The following is a 23,067-nucleotide window of genomic DNA, read 5'->3' as shown; positions in this document are numbered from 1 at the left end:
CTAACAGGTCATACCTGTAGGTTGCTTGTCCCTGCCCCCAGTTATGACTCATATGACTGTACTGGCAGCAGGTGTACTGGACCTTTGTTGTCATGGTAACAATAATAAGATTGGAGTTAAGGTTGTGGAACAGCCACACTTTGGTTTGGTTTAGGCACAAAAACAACTTGGTTAGGTTAAGGGAAAGTCTATGGTTTGGCTTCAAAGTGATTAAGGTTGGAGGACCTTTATCATCATGGTTACAATACAGCGTTGAGGAATGGCTGATTAAAAGAAACAGTAACCATCAGTATCACACGGGGAAACGAACCCTGGTCTCCTGTGTCAAAGTTCTGCGTTTTCTGTCCATCCATCCAGCCCAGCCTCCTCCTAATAGTCCTCCTTATACTCCACGTCACCTGACTTCCTCCGTAATAAGATCCTTACACAGACAAAAGCCGTTTTTTTTACGGGAAAGACTGTATCTACTGTACATTGTCACAAATATGCCTGTCAGTATTTGCTTGGCTACAGATCTGATAAATGGCTGCATGTAAAAAAAAGTCAGTTAAAGTATCGAAAATGCTATAGATCTGTTCCAGTAGTGGTTGCTACTAGCAACAGAATGTTCAACTGAAACCAGCTGCTGGAAGCAGAATATTCAGATTGTGTTCAGAACTGAACAGCTGGAAAGTAATTGATTTTTCAGGTCACAGTCTGACCAAAGACAGAAAATTCAGAGAATGACCAGGAGGGCACAACAAACATGTGGTTTATGACAGCTGATTATCTGGTTGACCTGTGAGTGACCTTGGCAGGGGAGACCATGAGTCTATCACTGCAGGTCATTGGACACAGGAATACATTTTTCGAGCAGCATGGTGTAAAAGGGGTTTATGTTCGTGGATAATCTTTATTCCACAAGGTCATTAGAAAAACACTATTTAAAATATGCTTTTAGGGTTGACAATCCATTTCAGAGAAGTATTTAGTCAGGACCTCTCCCCAATGACACCTGATTATTTGAAGTGAAAGTTGCTTTCTTTATTTTTAATCTTAGTGTGGATGCGGTGTGCTTGGTGCGTTTTGGTTTTGTCTGTCTCTCTCTCTTTGTTTTGTCCGTGGGTGGCGACCTCCTGGTTCCTGACCTGGCCCTTACACCTGACCCTTATTCCGAATATCAGCACACCTGGCCTCCATCCATCCACTATCAACCCTCCAGTATATATAGCCAACCCTGACATCCAGTCCCTGTCAGATCATTGTGCTTCACTCAGATCTCCTCCAGCCAGCCCTTGTCTGCTGCCCAAGCCTGCCAGTGAGCTCACTTCCCCCCTGGATTCCACCAGCCACCATTCCCTTACCTTTTGTCAAATAAAATACTTGTTTTTTTGGACTAATCAGAGCCTCTCGTGTCTGCCTTTGGGTTCAGCCTTGATCTGTGACATATTTTCATAACGGAGATCTGAAGCACCACTGTGTGCACACTGTATCTATACAAATTGGTATAATTTGATTGCAGGGTTACATTTAGTAATTGAGTTCACACTGTGCAAAGGTGAAATATTTAACAGAAAACTCAAATAATTACTTTGTCCAATTCCATGAAACGTTATGCCACTTCCCACATAATTTACCCAACAATGAACAGGGAACCACTGCAAAAACTTTATATTGAATAATAAATCTGCCTCTCAGTAAATACAAAACTCAGTTAAGGGAGACGAAACTAGAGAGAGTGCTAGAAACTGAGCTTGGCAAGTAAATTATTCATGTAAAATGCTTGTTTTATTGTATTTTCTATTCTGTAAAATAATAATGGTGTTCATCAAATTAACTCAGATTTATAGGCCATAGGGGAAGAAGATGGCTGTTTAGAGACAAGTAATAGAAAGAAGATTAAAAAAAGGTATTCTTTATATAAAAGGATGGACAGAAAAACAACACACAGACAGACATTTTTGGCTATTTCAGTGTCATTTAGATTACATCTGTGCTGATCTTGCTCCAAACCAAATATACAGACAATCACACTTATATGTATACACACACACACACACACACACACACACACACACACACACAAAACAGAGCAGGGGAAACAAGACCCCTGCTGGCTCACTGTCAGAGGCCTTTGAAGATCCAAAACACATCGGCTGTATTCCACTCGTATATCTGCTCAGCATCTTCACAGCATAGGCTGTGTGGCATTATGTCACAGTCTCATCAGCCCAGGGCTCTGTGCTATAAGAGTTAGTGTCTGATTGTGTTGGTTCACAAAATATCTGATGAGGCGGAACTATATGGATACACCATTGAGGAGCATAATTTATCCAAGAAGCCTGACACAATAATGTCTTGGTTCACAGATTACCATTAGAGGATGCTGACCTTGGACTCTCCTCTGCCGCTCCCACAGCTCTCAGGGATGAGACACACTGTGTTCATGAATATAGAAGCAGTGGTTTTCTCTCTCACACTAATAAATGTTTTAAATGTCGTTTCTGTGAGAGAAATAAGTGCTTTTCATGGGGTAAAGTTTATCAAGAAATTTATTGAACACTACAGAATTGAAAGCTGGTAACTGAAAAGAGATTAAATGAACAAAATAAAGTAAAATAATGTATAAATTAGGATTAAATGCTTTATGATTGTACATCCAGCTGACTTTGAATTAAAAAAAATTCTATAGGGTTTTTGCAGATGTTGGTGATTAACCTGTGTGTTTCAGTTTCTGGTATTATGTGCACAAGTAAAAAGACAAAAGGATACTTCTATTTTTTAAGATTTAGCTGTGAAGATTTTGAAATGTGGGAATGTGCAGGCTGTTGCTTTTTGTTCAAAAGAAATAAAGAAAGAAATTATTTCCTTTTGTCCAGGATGATGAAAGCAAAATGTTTACCAGATGCAAATATGAGCTGTGCTTTGTCCTTGATGTCCCTGTCACTCTGACAAGGGCGTAGATGGCATACTGTTCAAACTGTAGTTTTTGTTTTATCAAAAACTACTCATGCAGATTCATATGCATAGACTCCCTAAACTGAGGCGATATTTCATTATGCAACAAAACTGTGTGTTAAGAAAAAGTCCTCCCTTAAAATCGTGATGTTACAGTTTTTCTTCAACCACCCAAACCTGTTCTCATTAAACATGCAAAGCTTAAGCTTCAAGGCCACAGTCCACCTTAGTTAGCTGACTAAACATTAGGCCACACAGTACATGCATCCATTTATTCCTACAGCTGTAAATAACCTGAATTTGTGGTACAAATCACGTCTTTTTCTGTAATCTTCAATAACCATTAACATTTGTATACTGTTAATATTTTATAATAATTTGTTTCTAACTGCCAACTTCTAAGTAAAACAGTAAACCTTAGATTTACTTCTTATACCCCAATTATTCCACTTAATATTTTGAAGCAGTTGCATGGAAATTATTGAGTTTAAACTAGAAATTGGATTTATGGAGTATCTACAGTATATTCAAATGATAGAAGACATTTTGACATGTCACAGTAGGAAACGCATGGGTGTTAATAATAAAATGAATGCTGGCTGAATTAAGTTTAGTGTCAGGGTGCTGGTTAAGTAAATGCTGGCTCACTGTCACACTGTCATGGCTTACTCTCATTTACTATAAGAGTTAACACTATGGAAATGTGCTTATTTGGCACAGGCACTTCAGTGGCCTAGGCCATGAACAATCTGTTCTATTATCTGCTGTCTCACAAAATGACAAGCAGAATAGCATAGCTGGTATTGTTTTTGACTAGAAGGCATAGTGGATAGTTGAGTTTGCACTTATAAAAATAATGCTACAACCATGAAGGCAATCTTTTCTGATGTGGGCAACCAGCATCTGTGCATGGCTGCTGTTCAGAATCCTGGGGGCAGCCATATGCTGACATAGCAAGGTGTCAGACGATATAGCCCAAAGACAGATGAAAGTGTGTTTCACAAGATCCAGGACTGACCCCAAGGCACTGGCAGAAGTAATGAGAAGAAAGAAACTAACAGGAGGCGCTCGGCATAATGACAGAGCTGTCATCCTCATTATATTACTGTGTAAAAATAAAGTATTACTTACTATCATCACCTTTCTCATATTATTGGTTTAACCAAACTGTGTTTTTTGTGTGTGTGTGTGTGTGTGTGTGTGTGTGTGTGTACACAGAAGATGAAGAGACAGAGAGAGAAACGGTGTAGCCCCCCTATAAGACACACAATAAAGACAAACACAGAAAGTGAGAGTAACAGATAAAAACAGACAGAAGAATACTGCATGTAAATCCATGCATCATACACACATGTGCGACAGGTAGAATATGATGCATTGATTTTCAAGGACACGTTAACAGCAGTCTGAGTGTATTTGAGAGCTCTGGAGTGCACAACTGCTGCGAGGTCAGTGCCAGATTAACTGAGAATGAATGCACTGGTCAGCTGCAGTCTTTGTAATTAAATTATGAGGGTGAATTATAAGGGTATTATAAGACAGATAAACTGTAGGTCTTTCTTTCTTTCCCAAGACTAAATACTGAGATAGAAAGCAGATGCCTCTAATACAGCCATTCAATGATAAAGGCAACTTTTTGGTCTGTAGATATTGCCAGAGCAAATGTTTGACAAAACATTAGAGAGTGCACTTGTCCTTTGTCATGCAACATGCTAAATGCAGTTTCCAAGGGTCAGGATAAAATTAAGTCACAGCAAACTCAGATTACTCAAATCAGATTACAATGAATATTTTGTCACAACAGTCTCTCTATGTATCGTCGGGAAGTGTTGTAGCATGTGCATTTGTCCACCAGAAGTTGTCATAGGCCCATTACAAAATCAACAATGATGGCCGTAGCCTCTGTGGTGTCGTCAATAGGTTTCTGAAGAGCAATTTTGAGTAGGCTGCTCTGTTGTCGCCATCTTGGTAGTGCCTGACTTTGCTTAAGGCCGGACACATCATGGCGTGTGCATGGCGGCTGCGGAATGTCGTGGGATTCATTTCAGCACCCATGTTATCAGGTTACAGCGGACACACTGCCCGCATGACATGCACGTGAGACACGTAACTCTTGGCTAATCCACAAATGGGCAAAGAGGTGGGATGTGTGTGGAAAGTAGTCAATTAGCCGCACAGCAAGCCTTATTATTAGTCCAATATTTGTATGAAAGAGCCTCCGAAAGGCACAAACACGGCCGAGAAGTCCCGTTCAGTGACTCGAATTAGCTGGGGTGATGCTGAACAGTAAGGTAGTGGACTGTGACGGCATCCACTTGTCACTCAAAGAGGCCACATCCTCAATTATGCATCACTTTAAGCCTTAATAAATTATAAACGGTTGAGTTATATAAAAATTCATCCCCCTACAGTTGTCATGAAGGGAGCTATAGAGACCAAAAGTGTTTTTTGTACTAGGCTGTAAACATGTTTATTTCTGCTGTTAAATTGGGGATTTAAACATGGGAGTCTATGAGGAATGACTCACTTTTGGAGCCAGTCTCAAGTGGCCAATCGAGGAACTGCAGTATTTGGCTGCATTTTTTCAGCCCATTACCATTGCTCCTCTTTAATTCACAATATCTGATCATTTTTTTTGTTTCACATACAAGAGATGTTTACTTGCATTAAGATAACTTGCTATGAAGCCAATATACTTGTTTTGTTAAACACCATGTAAGGCATAAAGGCCGAAAAAAGATAAATGCTAAACACTCACAGGGGAGCAGGTGTGTGAGTCAGCGCAAACATCAGGGAACTGAGATAATGTCACGAAATCATGGGAAGCAGGAAGACCAACTGAACCAGCAATGAAGGAGCCCAAATGTGTCATATGCATTATATAATGATATCAAAGGTGGAACAAGGCAAAATGTAACATTTTGAAATAAATTTCATTCATGAGGGCTGTGTGTCAAATTAAATTAAGTTATAATTTTTGTTTTTGGGCATTTTTGTTTTTATTCAAACAGTACAGTGAGAGATGGACAGGAAATTCTGGGAGGGAGAGACTGGATGACATGCAGCAAAGGGCTACAGGTCAGACTCAAACCCATGGCCACTGCGGTTGGGACTAAGCCCTGTCTATTTCATTCCCCTGCTTCCCCCGTGAACTTAAATTACGGATCGCTTGCTGTAACATGGCAAGTGTCCGATGAGGAGCATGCCAAGAAGCGCAGGTTCCAGACAGCCTTTGAACATCGCTGCCTCTCCCAGGGTTCAAAGCCTCTTATACTGTCATCCAAATTCAAACAAGGGATAGGAAAGAGTACAAAGAGTGAAGGACTTCACATCTTCAAATCCAGTGAGCTTTTCCCTTTCAAAAATGAAGCGGAAGATGCGCTAGACCCATTTCTACAGTGCACCCAAGACCCAGACAATACTCTATATTATGAATATGACAGAGTATCAATTTCAATAAAAATTAATGTGACTGTACTTCAATAGTTGATACCTAAATAAGCTTACAGCAGCATAAAGGTTGTTTCTGAGTTTCTAATTATTTTTGTTATTCCATAAAAAGTAATATGCTTCCATTGTTAATAAGCTATCATCATATTCTTAAAATGATGCCTTTTTCTCTTGACAAAATAAGTTCGACTCCAGTAGCAGTGTCTAAAATTACCCAACTCTGAGAGCAACTGCTCTGTGGTTTCAATAAAAACTCTGAGGAGAAGTACAGCATCCCTTCCTGCCTCCGAAAAGTGTCTTTTTGAGGTCCAGGCTTCCTCCTTTTCCACTAGCTTAATGGATTATGACAGTGATGCAGCATGAAGCCTTAATCCCCTTGCCGCCGTCGTCTCCCCTCCCTTTATGTTAAGCCCCTTGACTTGAGTGCATGTGTGTGTGTGTGTGTGTGTGTGTGTGTGTGTGTGTGTGTGTGTGTGTGTGTGTGTGTGTGTGTATGTGTATGAGTGTGTCTTTTATGTGTGTCAGGTGCCAACCAATACTCAGAGCCAAACCTTGGCCTTGGATGGTTTACAAAAACAAAGGGGGTTAAAGCATCCACCACTGACAGCCAACTCTGCCGTGCAGGTGCCCAGCTAGCCCATTACCAGGCTGTGAAGTCAAATATGCCAAAATGCCGAGATGCCAAAGGAAAATAGCTTTTAACTTAATGACCAAGAAAGCCAGACAAGAAATCAGAATATACCCGCGACAATACTTTACTGCTGTGTCGCTCAAACACCACTAATAAATGATTCATGCAGATATTGACCAGCAGCAACAAAGACAGTGTCTTGCTCATGTTGTGTTGTCTGTTAATTCACCATGTTCGATTACTTCACCCTTTCATCCTGAGTATGTGTCTGCCTTCAAAGGCCTTCTTTATCAAGCCAGTGTTCAGCTCTACAATGACAGAGAACCAAAGACCAACAGTGGCTGCACAACTCTCAGCGTCTACATACAGAAACAGCTACTAATTGTCAGTTGTTTACATTTGAAGAAGTTTGTGCAGTGCTGGACCAGAATCATCCAGCATCCAGCTCTTTTAAGAAACATAACATTCATTAAGAAGAGCAAGTTGTGCTGACAAGGCCGACATGAGTACTCACCATGAATGAATCCATGTTAGAGTATCAAAAGCAGCCAGGGGAGTCAGAGGCCCCTGAAGGACAGCATAACTCAGAAATAAACTGATACCGCTCTCTGGTCTAGCAAACCAGACATACAGTGCAGCAGAGAGGCTCTTCCCTACATCTCATGGAGGCAGAATGTCAAGTCAATGACCAAACATCCCAATGGTGGAAATCCCATCCAAGAGCCGGAATTAGGGCAGAGAGATCAGGGGGGTAAATCCACTTTGTTCTGCACAAGTGGTACTCATGTCATGTTTTAACCCTGTGAGAGCGAACAATTTTCATGTTTGGTTCACCAGGTACTGTATGTCTGGCTGATGGACAGAAAACTCTCTGAACAACACATCAATACAGTATAGAAATGATCAAAAATAAAAGCGAAGTGGAAAATGTATAGATTCTGCCACATAAATCTCAGCTGGATTTGAAGATTGCTAAGAAAAAGGATCCTGCACCAACGGTCTAAAATAAAACCAAAAGTATGGAGAGAATCTCCTTAGCTGTATTCAAAACAATAGGAGACCTTTTAAGCATCAATTATATCCTCTAATTCAATACTATTTAATAAATTAGCATGCACGTCATTATAACGAGAAAAACTGAAAGACTTTAACTGTACAAAAGACCATCACATGTGTACGCGTAATAATTAAAACAGCTTAAAAGTACAATGACCTTTGACAGTAATTAGCCAGCAGGTAACCAATTTAGACTGCAGATTCATCTTTAACAAAGGACATCTACAAATTTAAGGCAGAAACAGTCAATAATTGACAGTATTTGCAGGTTTTACCTTCAGCCGAAGAAAGGATTAATATATATATATATATATAACATAATAAATTTATGGTAGAAGAACACAAAAATATACTTATGGTATTTTAATACAGAGAAAGAGGAGTTTAAATCAATTAACAATTTGATCAACCTTTGTATTTAATACTAAAGCACACAAAGGTGATTTAAATCTTTGGTCATAACTGAGCACCCATGGACTACGGTTTAATCTTAATTATGACCATTAATAGGATCAATATTTTTCATTATTGTCACTGCAGTCACAGAATTTTAATATTGAATTTTAGTTTTAATACAGATTGAACATTTTTTTTTGAAGGGTATTACATTACTGTACCAGCAAATATGTTTGTTACTGCAGTGTATTAATTGAATTGTTGTTTTCCAACAAACAAAACCCTAATATTAAAGAAATAAACAACTCCTATTGACGAGATAATTAAAAAATAATTCTGCTGGCTGTCCCTCTGTTTTCGGTGGGCTTTTTTTTTTTTTTTGTAAATGGGATATTTATAGTTGTCCGTCTCTGTTGTTCCTGGAAAGGGAAGTCCAACAAGCACAACAAATAAGGCACAGCAAGCACAGATAAACAACGCATTATTTCTGTGTATATTACAAGTCAAGATGAAATAGAATGGATGAGCAAGAAGTGGAGGCAAACACTAAATAAACAAACAAAGCAATGAGCTGATTAAAATAGATCCAGAGTGCGTGTGAAAGAGAGAGAGAAAGAGAAAGGGAGGGAGGCAAAAGAGAAGAAAACTGTCTTTGTAGTGTTTGACAGTAGAAATGCAAGCTTTGATGAACCCTTTATACACCTCTCACCTTGAATATTTGCGTTGAAGTTTTTAGCTCGTTAGTTGCTCTTGCTGTAAAACGATTACTGGAGACTGACTACATGAAGTCAAACTTACAAGTTCTGGGATCAGCACACTTTAATTTACCAGAAGTGCAAATCCAAATCTGCTTACTCCGCAGTACATGCACCAAGACACACTGCATGCCAAGGCTCACTGCCGGTACCCCAGACTGCACTGACATGGAGTTCAGTTTAACTAAAATTTCAGTTACTGTTACTGTCAAAATGTTTGTCTTAAAATATAAATCGTTACACACATCATTATGATGAATATATTACCATAAAATGTGCGTCCATTATTTTTGTTGTTGTTAGTTTTGTAGGTTTGTATACTGCAAGGATGATGAACATTTCGTATACAGTTACAGATATTTGAATACATCTATGTGTAAGTGCGGCAGAAGTTTCAAATAATGTGATATGCAACAATGCCTATAACATTTGCTTAACTAGCTTCATTCCAGATGCCTTGTACTGTACTGTAATACATGCAAGGGTAAATAATGAATGGTTTTCTGTTTATTATACACAAATACATGTATTATCACTTGGCTGAAAGATAGGCAAAAAAAAATTTGGCCAAATATTGTGATGTAGCTCCTACGATTGGGATATTGCACTTGGCCATTTTGCGATTTTGATAATATTTTGATAAATTGTTCAGTCCAAATTATTGCCCAAATGATGGTGTAACATTTCACAGGGTAGACATAGAAATTAATAATTTGAAAAATTATTATAAAAAATTAAGAATTCGATTCCACCAAAGACAGTGAGCAACGTCTCACATTTCTATCATTAGCAGAATGAAATGTCACCTTTTCACTACAAAGACCACGTGTACACATTACTAAATGCCTGTGATGAGTCAGCCGCTCTACCCTCATTCCCAAAACGCCAACAAATGTGTCTATCAAAGTTGTCAAAGGGTTTGATCAAAGTTTAATATGTACATAAAGGAAGACTTTTGCTATTCTAGCTATGTTTACATTCTAGCCAGTTACTTTCTGTTCTTGGTTCCCCTTTTTCTACACCAACAAACATAAAGTCTGGACTGTAGTAAATGAAAAGAGACCAACTTCTAGCACCCGTTTTTTCCCAACTGCCTCTTAGGGTTACTTCCCCATAATTCTTTCAAAAAATATCGCTATTGTCTGCAGTATAAATGTTTACTATATCAGAACCATGCTGCCTTCATACGCAGTGATAAAGTAGGCCCCTTGGTATTATTAGCGATGGACTTTTCAGGTACTCTAGCCGTGGTAAGAGAGGTTCCGCCATGATAAATGAGCATGCTATCTCTAAGCAATGTCAGGGTGAGCCTGTTTGTCTATCCACCTGAGGCAACCTTTTATTCCACCCAAACACACTGAATCATCCAAATTGACAGGAAAAACAATCACAGTGTCTCGTTCATATCCGAGAATGCTCCACACTTCCAATGCAATTGCACAAAAGATGGACTACCAGAGCCGGCGGTTGTGCTTATTCCCATAGGTGTTCAGAGAATGCATTTAGCCACAATACCATCTTAGTTGCAGCCTATTACTATTATTGTGCAGTAGAGTAAATGATGAATCATTATTAACTGTAATATCCATCAATTCACAAAAGGTAATAATCAGATGGAGGGAGAGAATAAATGACTGATCATTCACTACAAAGCATTTAGAGGAGAAATACCACAAAGTCTCTTTGTTTAAATCTCAATGTCAAGCAACTGCTGGCAAAACTTCACAAGATCATAACAGTGACAGAATCAGAAGATTATTATTTGTAGACCCGCCTGACAAAAGACCCGCATCTGAATTCTTCTGGCTAAATCAAGGAGCTTTTGGTGTGTTTGTCACACACACTCACAATGAAGCTGTCTGAATTAATCCTGGGATCACTGTTGCAAAAACTCCAAAGTTTATTTCAATAAAAAAGAAATTAAGATGTCAAGGGGAAGACTCATCATTTTGAAAATAAAAAATGTTTGGTAGTCAGACACATCATTTGCTCTAAGGGCACACAGCCATTGCTATAGACAGGAATTTAAAATGCTCATCAGCCTTTTGTTCTTCTAACATTAAGCAATTATCTACCTGTCACTTTGATGACTGCTCATGAGGACAAACACAGGATGTAGCTGACAGACAATGACAAAATACACACTGTGCAACTCCAAATGGAAACCCACTCGGTTGGATTTTAAACACGGTCTACCGAAAAATTTCAGCTCAAACCAGCCTAAAAGTGTATATTTTAATAGGGTTTGTTCAGATATTTGATGCCAGTGCTACTCAAGTTAGGGGTGATGATGCCAAGTGGGGAAAAAAAACAAAAAACATCTGGGTTTTCCTCCAAGCAAACAGTAATGGTGTCTCATTAGAAGTTTTAATGTAATCCAGTTAAAGCATATAAGCTCAAAACCCATAAAGTTATACAGGCAGGGATAAGGGGACGGATGGTGATGTTTGATGGCCAGCAATAACTCAAGCTTAGAAAGCTTATGAAAATGAATCAGCAGTGAAACACATTCTCAACTTCTGCTCATATTCAGCCATCTCTTGATGATCCCTTACTTAATACACAGGATGGCTGGACATGAACAAAATCTCACACTGGAAATTACCAATGGGCTCTTTTTTCATGATAGTGGATCTTTCTTGGCTGCAAAATATTTGGTTTTCTCCTCTGACTATTTGGTATTCTGGTGATTTGCCATGTCCTTAACTTCGTCTGTGTGAATAAAGAGGCACAAAATGAGCTACTTCAGGAAAAAAATCAAGTAATCAAGAAAATCAAACAAGTAAATCTATTACAATTATCGTCTCAAGGAGGATCAGGATTTGTACTTAAGCATGTGAAATCTGTTCACACCAGTTAAAAAATATTCAGCACCACATTCTACCATATTCTGTTGTTTAAGTGGATTCAACATGTGATGCAGGCTTGCACACAACCTATTTGAAAGCTTCCCGGCCCCTTATGGTCATGTTGGCTAATGGACAGCATTTGTCAGTGTAGAAAACATGCTAACTTAATGTGAAGCTTGGGTTTGAGTCACAGTACCTACACTTGAGCCAGCCTTGCAAATGTTACAATTTTACCACAACTTGTAAATATCAAAAATGGCTGCAACTCAACTCGGCCTCAATAATTTAACTTGAGGCCGTAGGTCTAAAAAGAAGTATTACCCTTCCAAACCCAAAGCAGAGGATTCTTTACTGATGCCAGCAGGTATTTTCTGTTAAAACAGAGCAATGAGCTACTAAAGACATTATATTTCAAGGGAATGAGAGCTATTGTTGTTTATGTTTTCACAGCTGGAATTCTTATTGTTGTGTTCAGCAATTTCAGGTCTTATTTTGAAAACAGTCTACATCTTATTTCATGAGTAGCTGCACAATAGCTTTTTTTGTGGTTAGCGCAATGTCTCAAGGCTATCTATGTGTTACCATGGAATCCCTTGTTTCCGACAGCAAACACAATAGGAGATAAAAGGGGGTGTTTACTGCTGTTGAAACAGGTAAAGCTTGAAAATAAGTCTACAACTTAAACATTCTCCAGGGGACCAAAGAGTACAGGCTGGATTCCAAGTCCCAGACTGTGAGTAAATGTAAGCCTTCCCAAATCTAATATCTACTACTGTCAGTAGGTCAGCCATTACCTGCAATGGAGCTAGAGTCTGCTAGATTTTGTTGTGGGATTTCTTGAAAAGCTAGGGCAAGCTGCAGTGGTGTCTCCTGTTTTATTGCAATGCAAACACATGCATCAGTATGTGTTAAGAGGACCCTGGTCAGTTCTGTTGGTTAATTAAGAAAACTACTTAACCACAAAAAGCATATTATTACAAATGTATATACATACATAGAGCTGGAAGCAAACACCAACGACATTAAATGAAAACTACTTTCTCTGCAACATCTGTATTGATCTGAAGCAGTCACACTGTGGTATCAGGGTCACGGTTTTAGTTTGCCAGCAATAACACTGTAGTGTCATTATATGTGTTACACTCTCCAGATTTGATTGAGAATCCATGGGAGAGTTCATGAGGAGTCAAGTGTGGGTGGGATTATCTAATATGGTGGCTTCCGGCTAACAATTTTGTTAACTGTCAGGTCCAGACTGGACTCAATGAAAAGAACTTTTTCATAGCAGATGTTGTCTTGTCACAGCAAGTGTTACCCATAACAAAACAGTGGCTTTGTTCCATTCAGTAAGCCATTATAGTGCGAGAGTGAACCAGTATGGACAGCACCAGGACCCTGACACCAAAGCATCTCAATGGAATTCAGCCATCATTAATTTTATCATTTATACGTGTGCTTTTCCTACAGTGACATGTCAAAATGTCTTCTATAACAATAAAAAAAAAGGCCATATGAGGTCAGGTTAGTTAGTGCTTTGAAATTTCGTGTCTACACAGAGCTCTAACATGAATAGGTAGCAAAATAACTCATGCTTGACAAAAAAAAAAAAAAAAAAAAAAAAAAAAAAAAAAAAAATGAATGAACACGAGAGAATAAAAGGGCAAAATGCAGTGTGTACCACGGGGTATTTTCTGTCTGGAGAATGCAGCATAAAGAAACATCCTGCACCAAAGAGACTCAGACATCAACCTAACAGAGTGAAAATGGAATTGAAAAAAGTGAAAAAAAAAAGCATTCTTCAGAAATGTAGAACTTCAGGTAATACACAATGTGATGCAGGAGCAGCAAAAGAATTACAGCTCTTTAAACCATTAAATTAAAGCAGACATGGAAAAAGATTAAAGAGAAGATGAATGCCACCACAACACTGCAGACACCATGCATTAGGTTAAAAGAAAGGGGTTTGATTAAAAATGTTCAATAAAAAGCACGTCACAGCCAGCGGAAGAATATCAGACCACTGGGGGAGGCTGCTGGTACACTCAATGATTCCATCAATGCAATCACTGTGGATGTGCCAGTCTCTGGTAATATTCCAGATGGGGACAGTGACATCATACCCAGCAGTTTACCCATGCAGTGTTCCCTGATGGAACAGATTGTATTTATTTCTCAAAGCAGAGCAAAGGTTTTTAGATTTCTCAAGGTTTTTTTTACCTGCAGTACACATTCAGACAGGCATTAGTCTCTCTTAACGTTGTTCAATGAACTTGCAAAGATTCAACATTAATTGAGTTATGTAATGCAAACAGCATATCATATTTGATTTTGACAGCATTTGGTTATATAACAAATGATTGTGTTAATGTAATGCAGTTGATGGTACATTCAGGTGCTTATAAGATGACATGAAAAAGACATGAATCAATCTAAAAAACAATTTATGCTTTGGAATACATACTCTGAGTCAGGTGACCATTCTGTCACAGAAGCCTAAATCTGCAGAGGCTACAGGTGGCTTTCAATCAGAACATGTTTTCTTAGTCATGTTATACGAGTGTGATTCGATAAGCAAATTCTGAATCTGAATCTACAAAATCTAAATGATACCCAATGCTCGTCACAGACTCTGTCACAATAAGCCATGTTCAGCCATCTGTTCAGTGTGGAAGCCAAACAAAGTCAGTGGCAATCGGCCAAAGACCTTGGCTGTTTCCCAATACAGTTTAACATCTTTGTAGTAAGTGATTCAGCCAAGGTGCAACCAGAAAGTAATTCATTTTGCTCTCATATTGAGCCATAACAAGCATCTTTTGTTTAACAGTCCATTACCAATGGCACCATTAGACTTTAGAAGACTTACAAACATTATTGACTCTATACAAATCTACCAGAAAATATAAACTTGGATTTAGTTCTTGTCTAGTGCCAGAACGTACAGACCCATTAATCAATTTAAGAGGAACAGCACATTCCAGTTATGTTTTGAGCTTCAGTGGTTTGGCTACTCTTTTGTTACATTTACATCACAGAGTGAACTGAACTACCTGTGTGACCAGGGGCTCCAGAAGCCTCTCCACAGTCAGAGTGCGGATTTCAAGACTCTTGGGGTCCCATTTCAACAGGATGGGGGAGGTGGCGGTCGTCATGGTCTCTATTGGGGAAAAAAAGCAGATCAATATTTAGCTGTGAAAACATTTTGGCTCATGAAAACATAACACTGTCGAGTCAACATACTATTTATAATAAAGTGATAACAATTCACATTTGGTAAATGTAAGCTCTCTTTAGGTTCTCAAACTGATACAGGTACTTCTGGAGTTGCTCGATGACCTGACATAACCTGTCATGGATTCTCATTACTTAAATAATCAATCAGACACAAGCATTCACAGAGACCGTATTTCATCATGATGTTTGTGCCAATACTCAATCTGCCTAGACATATCAGCAATTCCACAAGATACAATGAAGCCTGGACCAAAACCAGGTTTCATGGATGTCCGGTAACTGTTGACAGGAAATCCCAGTTGTGTCTATCAAATAAAACAAAGCACAGTCAATAATTCCAACTAACCAGAAATGAATGACTGGCCATTCCCCTAAACCTTTCTGTAATTAACTTTCTTAATTAACTCTCCCGTTACAATATATCTCTCCAAAGCTGGAACTTATTGAGTACGGCTGCAGATAATTCACGGAGAATTGTATTGTTTTTCTTCATTTATGTGGCTCGTAGTCATTCTGTGGATTTTCGTCCTGGATTTGTCCATGTTGCTTTAGAGAGAGTCTGAACAGCATTCTGATTATTTAAAGTCATTCAGGTAAAAACATTGCATTATACTGTAGCGCTGCACTATGAGAGCATCCAAATTAAGAAAAACATTAAAGAAAGGAGACAAGGGAAGAGAAAAACTTGAGAAAAGTTGGAGACAAAATTAAACTTAACTTCAACTCTTTCAGCTAATCTGACTAATGTCTGCATTGTGGCAAACAGCAAAACCAGAAGTCACAACTAAGAACATATACTCATGAGGTGGAGGTGAGCTCTGCAATATGCTCTCTACAGTCCTTTAGACAAGCCGCTCTTTAACTTGGAATATTTTTTCATTACAGTTTTTTAAACCTCTCAAGCTCAGTGGGGTTATATTAGGTGAATGTGAGAACCGAACAGCTGGCATGGGGGCAGCAGTCTGTTGTTACTGAGAGGATGTGTTTCTACAGTAAGCAATTTCAGAATGGGCCAGCTGGGACTGGCCCAGTCTACTGCCAATGTCAATGAGGCAGAAGGGAATAAAGAATGTGAATAAGAATGACAGATCTGGGCCAGAGGCCCCTAATACTACACACAGTGGGTTAAGATGGATGAACAGTAGAAAATCTGGCAACCTGGCACTACTGATGAGACCACAACCCAGACATTAAGTTTCTCAAAAGAGCATGGACCTTTTATATTAAAAAAATTGTAAGCCTTTACTTATGTATTTTTTGTCTTTTTTTCTGATATTTTCAAAATTATACATAGTGGTTTGAGGGATGGATGGAGATAGGGTTGGCTACAGTGTTACAGTCTTAATTTACTGATGGTTAAAAAAAAAAAAAAAACAATAAAGTGTGTAGGGGCAAAACGTTTAGAGAAAAATTTCAAATTCATTCTGTAAAAGTGTGAAAACTTCCTGTTCCCTATAGTTGGTATTAATAGCGGCAGTAGCTACTTATGTTTAATTAAATTAGTTGGTGAAAACAGAAATGAAAAAAAGGCTTTTGTCTGATAAAAGCACTCTGCACTACTCCATGTATAATTTATGTTGAATTTCACAGAAAAAGAAACTTCACTTTGTCATTTTGAAATTTATAGTTGTCAGTAGGCTGTATCTTTTTGCTGTCAGAAAGACAAAGTGGTGAATCTCTCTATATAGTAACCATCTAGGTGATGTCAGTTTCAGACAGCTTGCATTAGCGACCAGCTAATTAGGTAGTAGTTGAGTGTAACTTAGAAAGAAAATGATGCCTGCGTTGACAGCCTCTGTTTTTGAAGACTAGTTTGGCAGCTTTCCTTCATGACATTAAAGGTTTCCTGACAGAGCGTGGTATGTTGGGTGAAAAGATGCAGAAGCTTCAGGCAAAAGAACGTGTCACTGATGAGAAAACAGCAGCACTGTGAAAAATACTAGAATGCCACTGTAATGTAATAAACCCAGTTTACTGGTGTATGACAGTGTATCTTCCTTGACAGCAAGATTGAATCTATTCTTGACAAATTATGTAACCAAAACAATAATCAAAAGCTTTTTTTGTCAAGATAGGGTAATAAGTGATAAGTCATAGTAGATATGTTAGTTATAATTAAATTGGAAATGTTTAAAGTTGAAACAAACTGGCACTGCCTACAGTGGATTAGTCTACACTAGGGGTCTCCAACCTGAACACACATACACCATTACAACACCATTGCAAATAAATGTCTATAAATCTGCTTAGATATCAGAGAAAAAAAGAAGCTGCTTAGTAAGTAATCCAGTGATAGTTGTCAGTAGGTAGATTCAATGGTGCATGACGAACAGGATTTCACATTAACATATTCCAAAATGTAAACAAACATGGACCAAAATGGCAACATATTTCTGGTTTGTTGAAAAAGTGTAGTTTATATCTGTTCTGTTCTGAAGAGTTGCTATCACTGCATGTCGCCTACGGCATATCTGACGTAAACAAACTTGACAGCATAACTCATGACAGCTGACAACTAATTATTTGGTGTAGAGAGGTCTGTATTTAATTAAGTTGCATTTGGAGTAGATTTACTGAGTAAAGTTGTGTTGCTTAAAGTTTGAACTATGCATCCATGGTTTATACAGACTATATTCTCAGAACCTTTGGGTGAGCTCTCTAAAACAGGGGCTGAGCTACTGGGAGGTCATCAGCCACTTGTTGGGAGACCCCTGATCTACACTATGCTTGAAAATTGTATTTATAGTGGACCAGCAATTAGCGTTTAATACAAATAATACTTCTTGTCATTGAGTTGCAATTGAATGTCATTTCAAGCATAAAAAAAACTGAACATAAAATTTATAGCTATTGACCATCAGAAAATGAATTGTCACCTATTTTGATAATCAATTGATTGTTTAAGTTGCTTTTAGACAAAAACACCAAACATTCTCTGGGTCTAGCTTCTCAAATCTAAAGAATTGCTGTTGCTTGCTTTTATATAAGTTTAAAACAAATGACTGTTAGCTGGACGCAACAAGACATTTTATGATGTCACCTAGGCCTTTAGGGTTAGGGTTACGGTTAGATTGGTCGAAAAAAAATGATCTGATAATGAGAAAAATACTTATTTTTAAACCAAATAAAATTCATGCTGATAATGATGCTCTTTAACCTCCTAAGACCCGAGCTCTATTCTTTGCTATATAGGCTGATTGGGACCTGAGAAAAATGATGTCCACATATGAGGACATTAGTTTTAAATTTCGATTACTGAGTGGCAGTATAATATCCTCATATGTGGTCACCAGGCCCTTGTTGAGAAAAAGTTAGTATTGTGGTCTAGAGAACCCAAAATGTGAGGTCCACATATGTGGACGCCAGGTCCTAGGAGGATAAAGATGATCTCATTCAAATATAAATGATATCATCATTACAAGAGAGACTCAACGGAACGACAGCAGACTGCAAGCACAGCATGCAAATCACAGTGCTACAATACTATTATATCACTGCCAGTGAAAGTGAATGTTCTGGTGACTCATGTGATGTAGTTCATTGTTGGTGGAGATCTCTGAAACTGTGATGACCGTGACAGTCTGTGCTCTTCACACCTACAACTTTTATTTTACTCCAAACAGCATTAAGTGCTTTGATATACACTGCATCTGTACTTTAGCCATATTATGAAAAAAACAGGGTTTATGAAGATGTATACTGCAGAGGATAAGCTGGAAAGCAAAATAAAATTAGGAGATGTTTCTAGTTGAAGGAGTCTCTCACAGAGCGAGAAGGAAAATAGCTGATAGACCATCGTCTGTCAGAGAGGCTGTGACCTGTAATGTCATTATTCAGCACATTCAGCTGCACCACTTAGCAATTGTGATGATACTGAAAGCTCCAAAGATACATTTCAGAGAGAAATGTAAAAGGTCTCTCTACCATGTACCATTGAAACGTTAACACCACTTCCAGCAGATGAAGTTACTATTCAACAGAACAAATACAAAGTGTATCACACACTGTCAAACTATGTTTTGGATGGCCATGAGCCGATATAACCCCTTCTTATGGTTTACAGAACTAACTACATATTGTGACTGTCCATCACACACACATACACACACACACACCAACTTCGTCACACATCTTAATCACATCAGTGCTGTCCAGAAAATTTCATAAGACCACAGAAAGTGATCTGTTAGTTTGGTGAGCAACACACATGCTGTCCCACAGTTTTGATGAGCTGGCCTCCTGTTCTCACCAGCCATCACTGGAAAAAGTAAAAAAAAAAAAAACATAAAAAGTACAGAAGTATGAGAGGAAGAGGGATTACATTGATTTCAAAGTAATATGCCGTATTTCCAAAGAAAATCATCCTTGGTAGCAGTTTGCGATAGCCAAATAGCTGTAAACAAGCAGTGTGGCGAGGTGTTCAGATCCCTTTTTCTACTTGTGACAGTGGCTCCACATTCCTCGATGATATGTCTGTCCTTTAAACAGATTCCAAGCTATTCCCACACCACAGAGGGAGCCTTTTGCTGAGGAGGGGAGGGGGGTAAAATCTCTCCCCCCTCAGATCTGTTTTGTTTAACAAACATGTTTTTGGTGAAGACCATGAGTCATATTTCAGTTGTTGTAATTTGTGAGATGCCCTGCCATCTGCTGTGTACAAGTGTGTGTGTGAGTATGTAAGTGATTGACGCAGGAGAAGAGCAAAGGAAGATAGAAACTTATTCATTTACTGTGTGAGAAAAACAAAATGAAAAACTGATAAAGTTAAGAAAAGTTTTTTTTTTTGTTTTTTTTGTTTTTTTTAAAGCAACTGCACAGGCAATTTATTGTTTCAATGTTTGTGTTTTGTGTGTTTTTTTTCCCCCACATAGAGTACATGTACTTCGGCATGTTCATAAATACATGCATACTTACTTTTGCAGCGTACAGTTCAGGCAAGCACTGTTTACTGTCATGCCGACGTCTATTTTCTGAATAAATCTTACGACTGTTTCCTTCTGCCCCAGGACAGGCTTTTGGGGAAAGCGATGGCGATGTTTCAGAAGGTTTAGAATAACACAATGCACAGGGAGGAAAATAGGCCATCTGCTAGAGTTTTTAGGATTATTCTGGAAAGGAAAGCAAGGCACAAGCATTCGCATAAACATTCTGCTCCTCGAGGCTAAATACTGAAATATAGACAGAAAATCATGCATTTTTTTACATAAAGTGAGGAGAAAGAAAACTTATAATTACAGCATTATAGAATACTTTGAATGTTCACTTTTTTTTTTACGGTATTCAGCAGCTATTTCTTTCTACTTTCTTACTTTGTTAAGATTAATAGTGTACATTCTTTTATTATGACCAAGAAGTATGTGTTTGGCTGCTGGAAGTGCCATTCCAATGACTGAAGTGCTGTCTACAGAAGAGTACCGTAAATACCCTGGTTAGATTTTTAGCTTTGTTCTCTGTGGACACATTCTCACTTGAATTTGAGAAGTGTCATCCTGACCACAAGATGAGATTTAACACTAGCACCTGGTCAACTGAGTTTGATAATTAACAGGTCTACAGTGGTGCACACTGCTTCCAGTAAATTAAGCCTCCCAGTCTGATTCTAACAACAGCTCTTCCCGGCTCGCTGCACTCATGGCGTCCATATATTACCAAGCTACACACTACTACACATTAGTGTCCATAACGACTCCATTACAACTTTAATGCAGTGTACACTCATATACTGTATGAGTTACTGTGATAACACATCTTTGCATTATATTGAGCTGTTTCTAATATTATGCCCTCCTCATGTATATAAAATAAAAAACACCTCTGAATCAATTCGAATACAACAGCAGCACTGCCTACAGCCTCAGAAGTTCCTGCAGAGTTTCATGAACTCAGATGAACATTTCACAGGTGAAGATGCTGCTGGTTTCACCAAATGCTGCTGTTCAGCAATTTGTGTCAGAGCTGGAAAGCAGCATTCTCACTGCTCAATTCAGCACTGTAGCCTGCAGATACTGTGTGCTGAGTTTGGCAAGGGATGCCCGCCAAATTGTAGCTTTATTGTTAATTAGGTTTCTTGCTTTGTGCGTTGGTGTAACTATGACTTCAGTTGTCTCCAGTCTCATTAAAGATTTCTGCCTCCTCCACATATAAAATGCCAAAGTGTTCCTCATGCTTTTCCCTATTTACTGGTAAAGGAATAAATGATTAAAAATAGTGGAATCAATATCTTTTTAAACATTATTAAGTGGATGTATAATCATATATCTCACTGCCTTAGTTCCTCAGCATTTGCAAAAACGATTATGACATGTAGTTGACAAAAGGTGCAAAATGCAAATGATTTAAAGGCACAGAGTGGTTACATAGGCTGTAAACACAATTTAATAAAACATTAGGAGGCATGATGGGAGTATTGGTGTGCTTTGATAGTATGATTAAACCTCATGCAGTAAAGAGTATCCACTATAATACTCTTTCTGCCAGAGCAACTAAAATATGCATATCGAATAAAAACATCTTGATTGCAGCCATGATATTGTTGTTCATGTGAGTTCTTGCTTGGAAACACATTCTAATGGAATAAACACACAGATTGGCAGCACAGATGCTCAGTGGCTAGCACTGCAGGTTTGTGTGGAAAGGTCCATATCCCTCCCTTATACAAGTGGATTTACTCCAGGTGCTCTGGTGTTCCCCCTCAGTCTAAAGCCATCTACTGTGGGTCGGGTTGATTGGAGAGTTAAAAGTCCGGCATGTTTAACTTCAATAAATCTAGTGATGGACATTATGATGGACGTTTTAGATGTAAAACACAAAAACAGACACATAAACTGGCTGAAACAATAAAAAAGTGCTGAAAAACCACAGAATCTTGTATTAGCCCTTTGGCTTCACACACCTCTTTCTGCATTAGCAACTTCAAAGCTGCATTGCTGTTCTGCCCCTTCTAACCTAGTACTGGTGTTGAATGTTGCACAACTTTGATAGAGCATGTAGGCAAGGAACTGCCAGAGTTGAGAAGGGTAAGATCTGAAACTTTTTAACCACAACTTTACACAAACTATCTGCACAATTCCTGCTGCTGTGATTGCTTTCTTTGATTTAGTGTCCTCAAAACTCTCTTTTCATCTAATTTTAGCCATTACGTGATTTAAACTGTGAATGCTGGCAAGAGAAATAAAGGTAGAGCACAAGGACAAATATTTAACATCCTGTCACTGCTGACTGAACAGCATATGTTCCATCATAAGGGTGGATGGGTGGCAACAATGTAGGAGTGGTAACGACGGCATCTGTAGCGAGCTGGCCGCATGCTGCCATTCCCTATAAGTCAGCTCATTTGTCACCTAATGTAGGAGCTTTTTGATACTTGTTTTTTTTTTTACTGCCCATTAAACAATATAATCACCTTAGGTTGTGTTTATGTCAGCTCTTCCCAGAAATAATGCTGACGACATGGCGGAGAGACAACTGCTAACGGATGTAAAGTAGCTACCTCAGTCAACCAGGTGTCCACTGAATTGTGTGTGCTTCAAGTGACGAGAGTGGGATCAACACATTCTTATACACCAAGACAAACAATGGTTTGAGGTGAAATTCAAACATGTTATTTGTTTATTTATTATAGTTTTAATTAATCAGCTGTAATTGTTCATTATATTAACCTGATATACAAACCTGGTAAACTAGCCAATTACCAGCTAGCAAGCAACTAGTTCACCAGCTGAAAACAAAGCACATTTGCTGTAAGAACACTGTGTCCTTGTCT

General features: G+C 38.5%; 1 protein-coding gene across 1 annotated transcript in view; it reads right to left on the bottom strand.

The window, feature by feature from the left end:
• ctnna2 (catenin (cadherin-associated protein), alpha 2) overlaps window positions 1–23,067 on the bottom strand; it is a 310,610-nt gene that overhangs the window by 271,456 nt on the left and 16,087 nt on the right. Inside the window, exon 2 of the mRNA XM_023418417.2 lies at window positions 15,122–15,228. Within this exon, the coding sequence (XP_023274185.1) occupies window positions 15,122–15,223 (102 nt within the window). The 5' untranslated portion in view covers window positions 15,224–15,228. The remainder of the gene's footprint in view (window positions 1–15,121; window positions 15,229–23,067) is intronic.

Source organism: Seriola lalandi, unplaced genomic scaffold (genome assembly GCF_002814215.2).
Source record: "Seriola lalandi dorsalis isolate HSWRI2012SDOR001 ecotype SW California unplaced genomic scaffold, Sedor1 jcf7180002054582, whole genome shotgun sequence".
NCBI lineage: Eukaryota > Metazoa > Chordata > Actinopteri > Carangiformes > Carangidae > Seriola > Seriola lalandi.
Note: the sequence above shows the minus strand (reverse complement) of the source record. Positions and strands in the feature narration are given on the sequence as shown.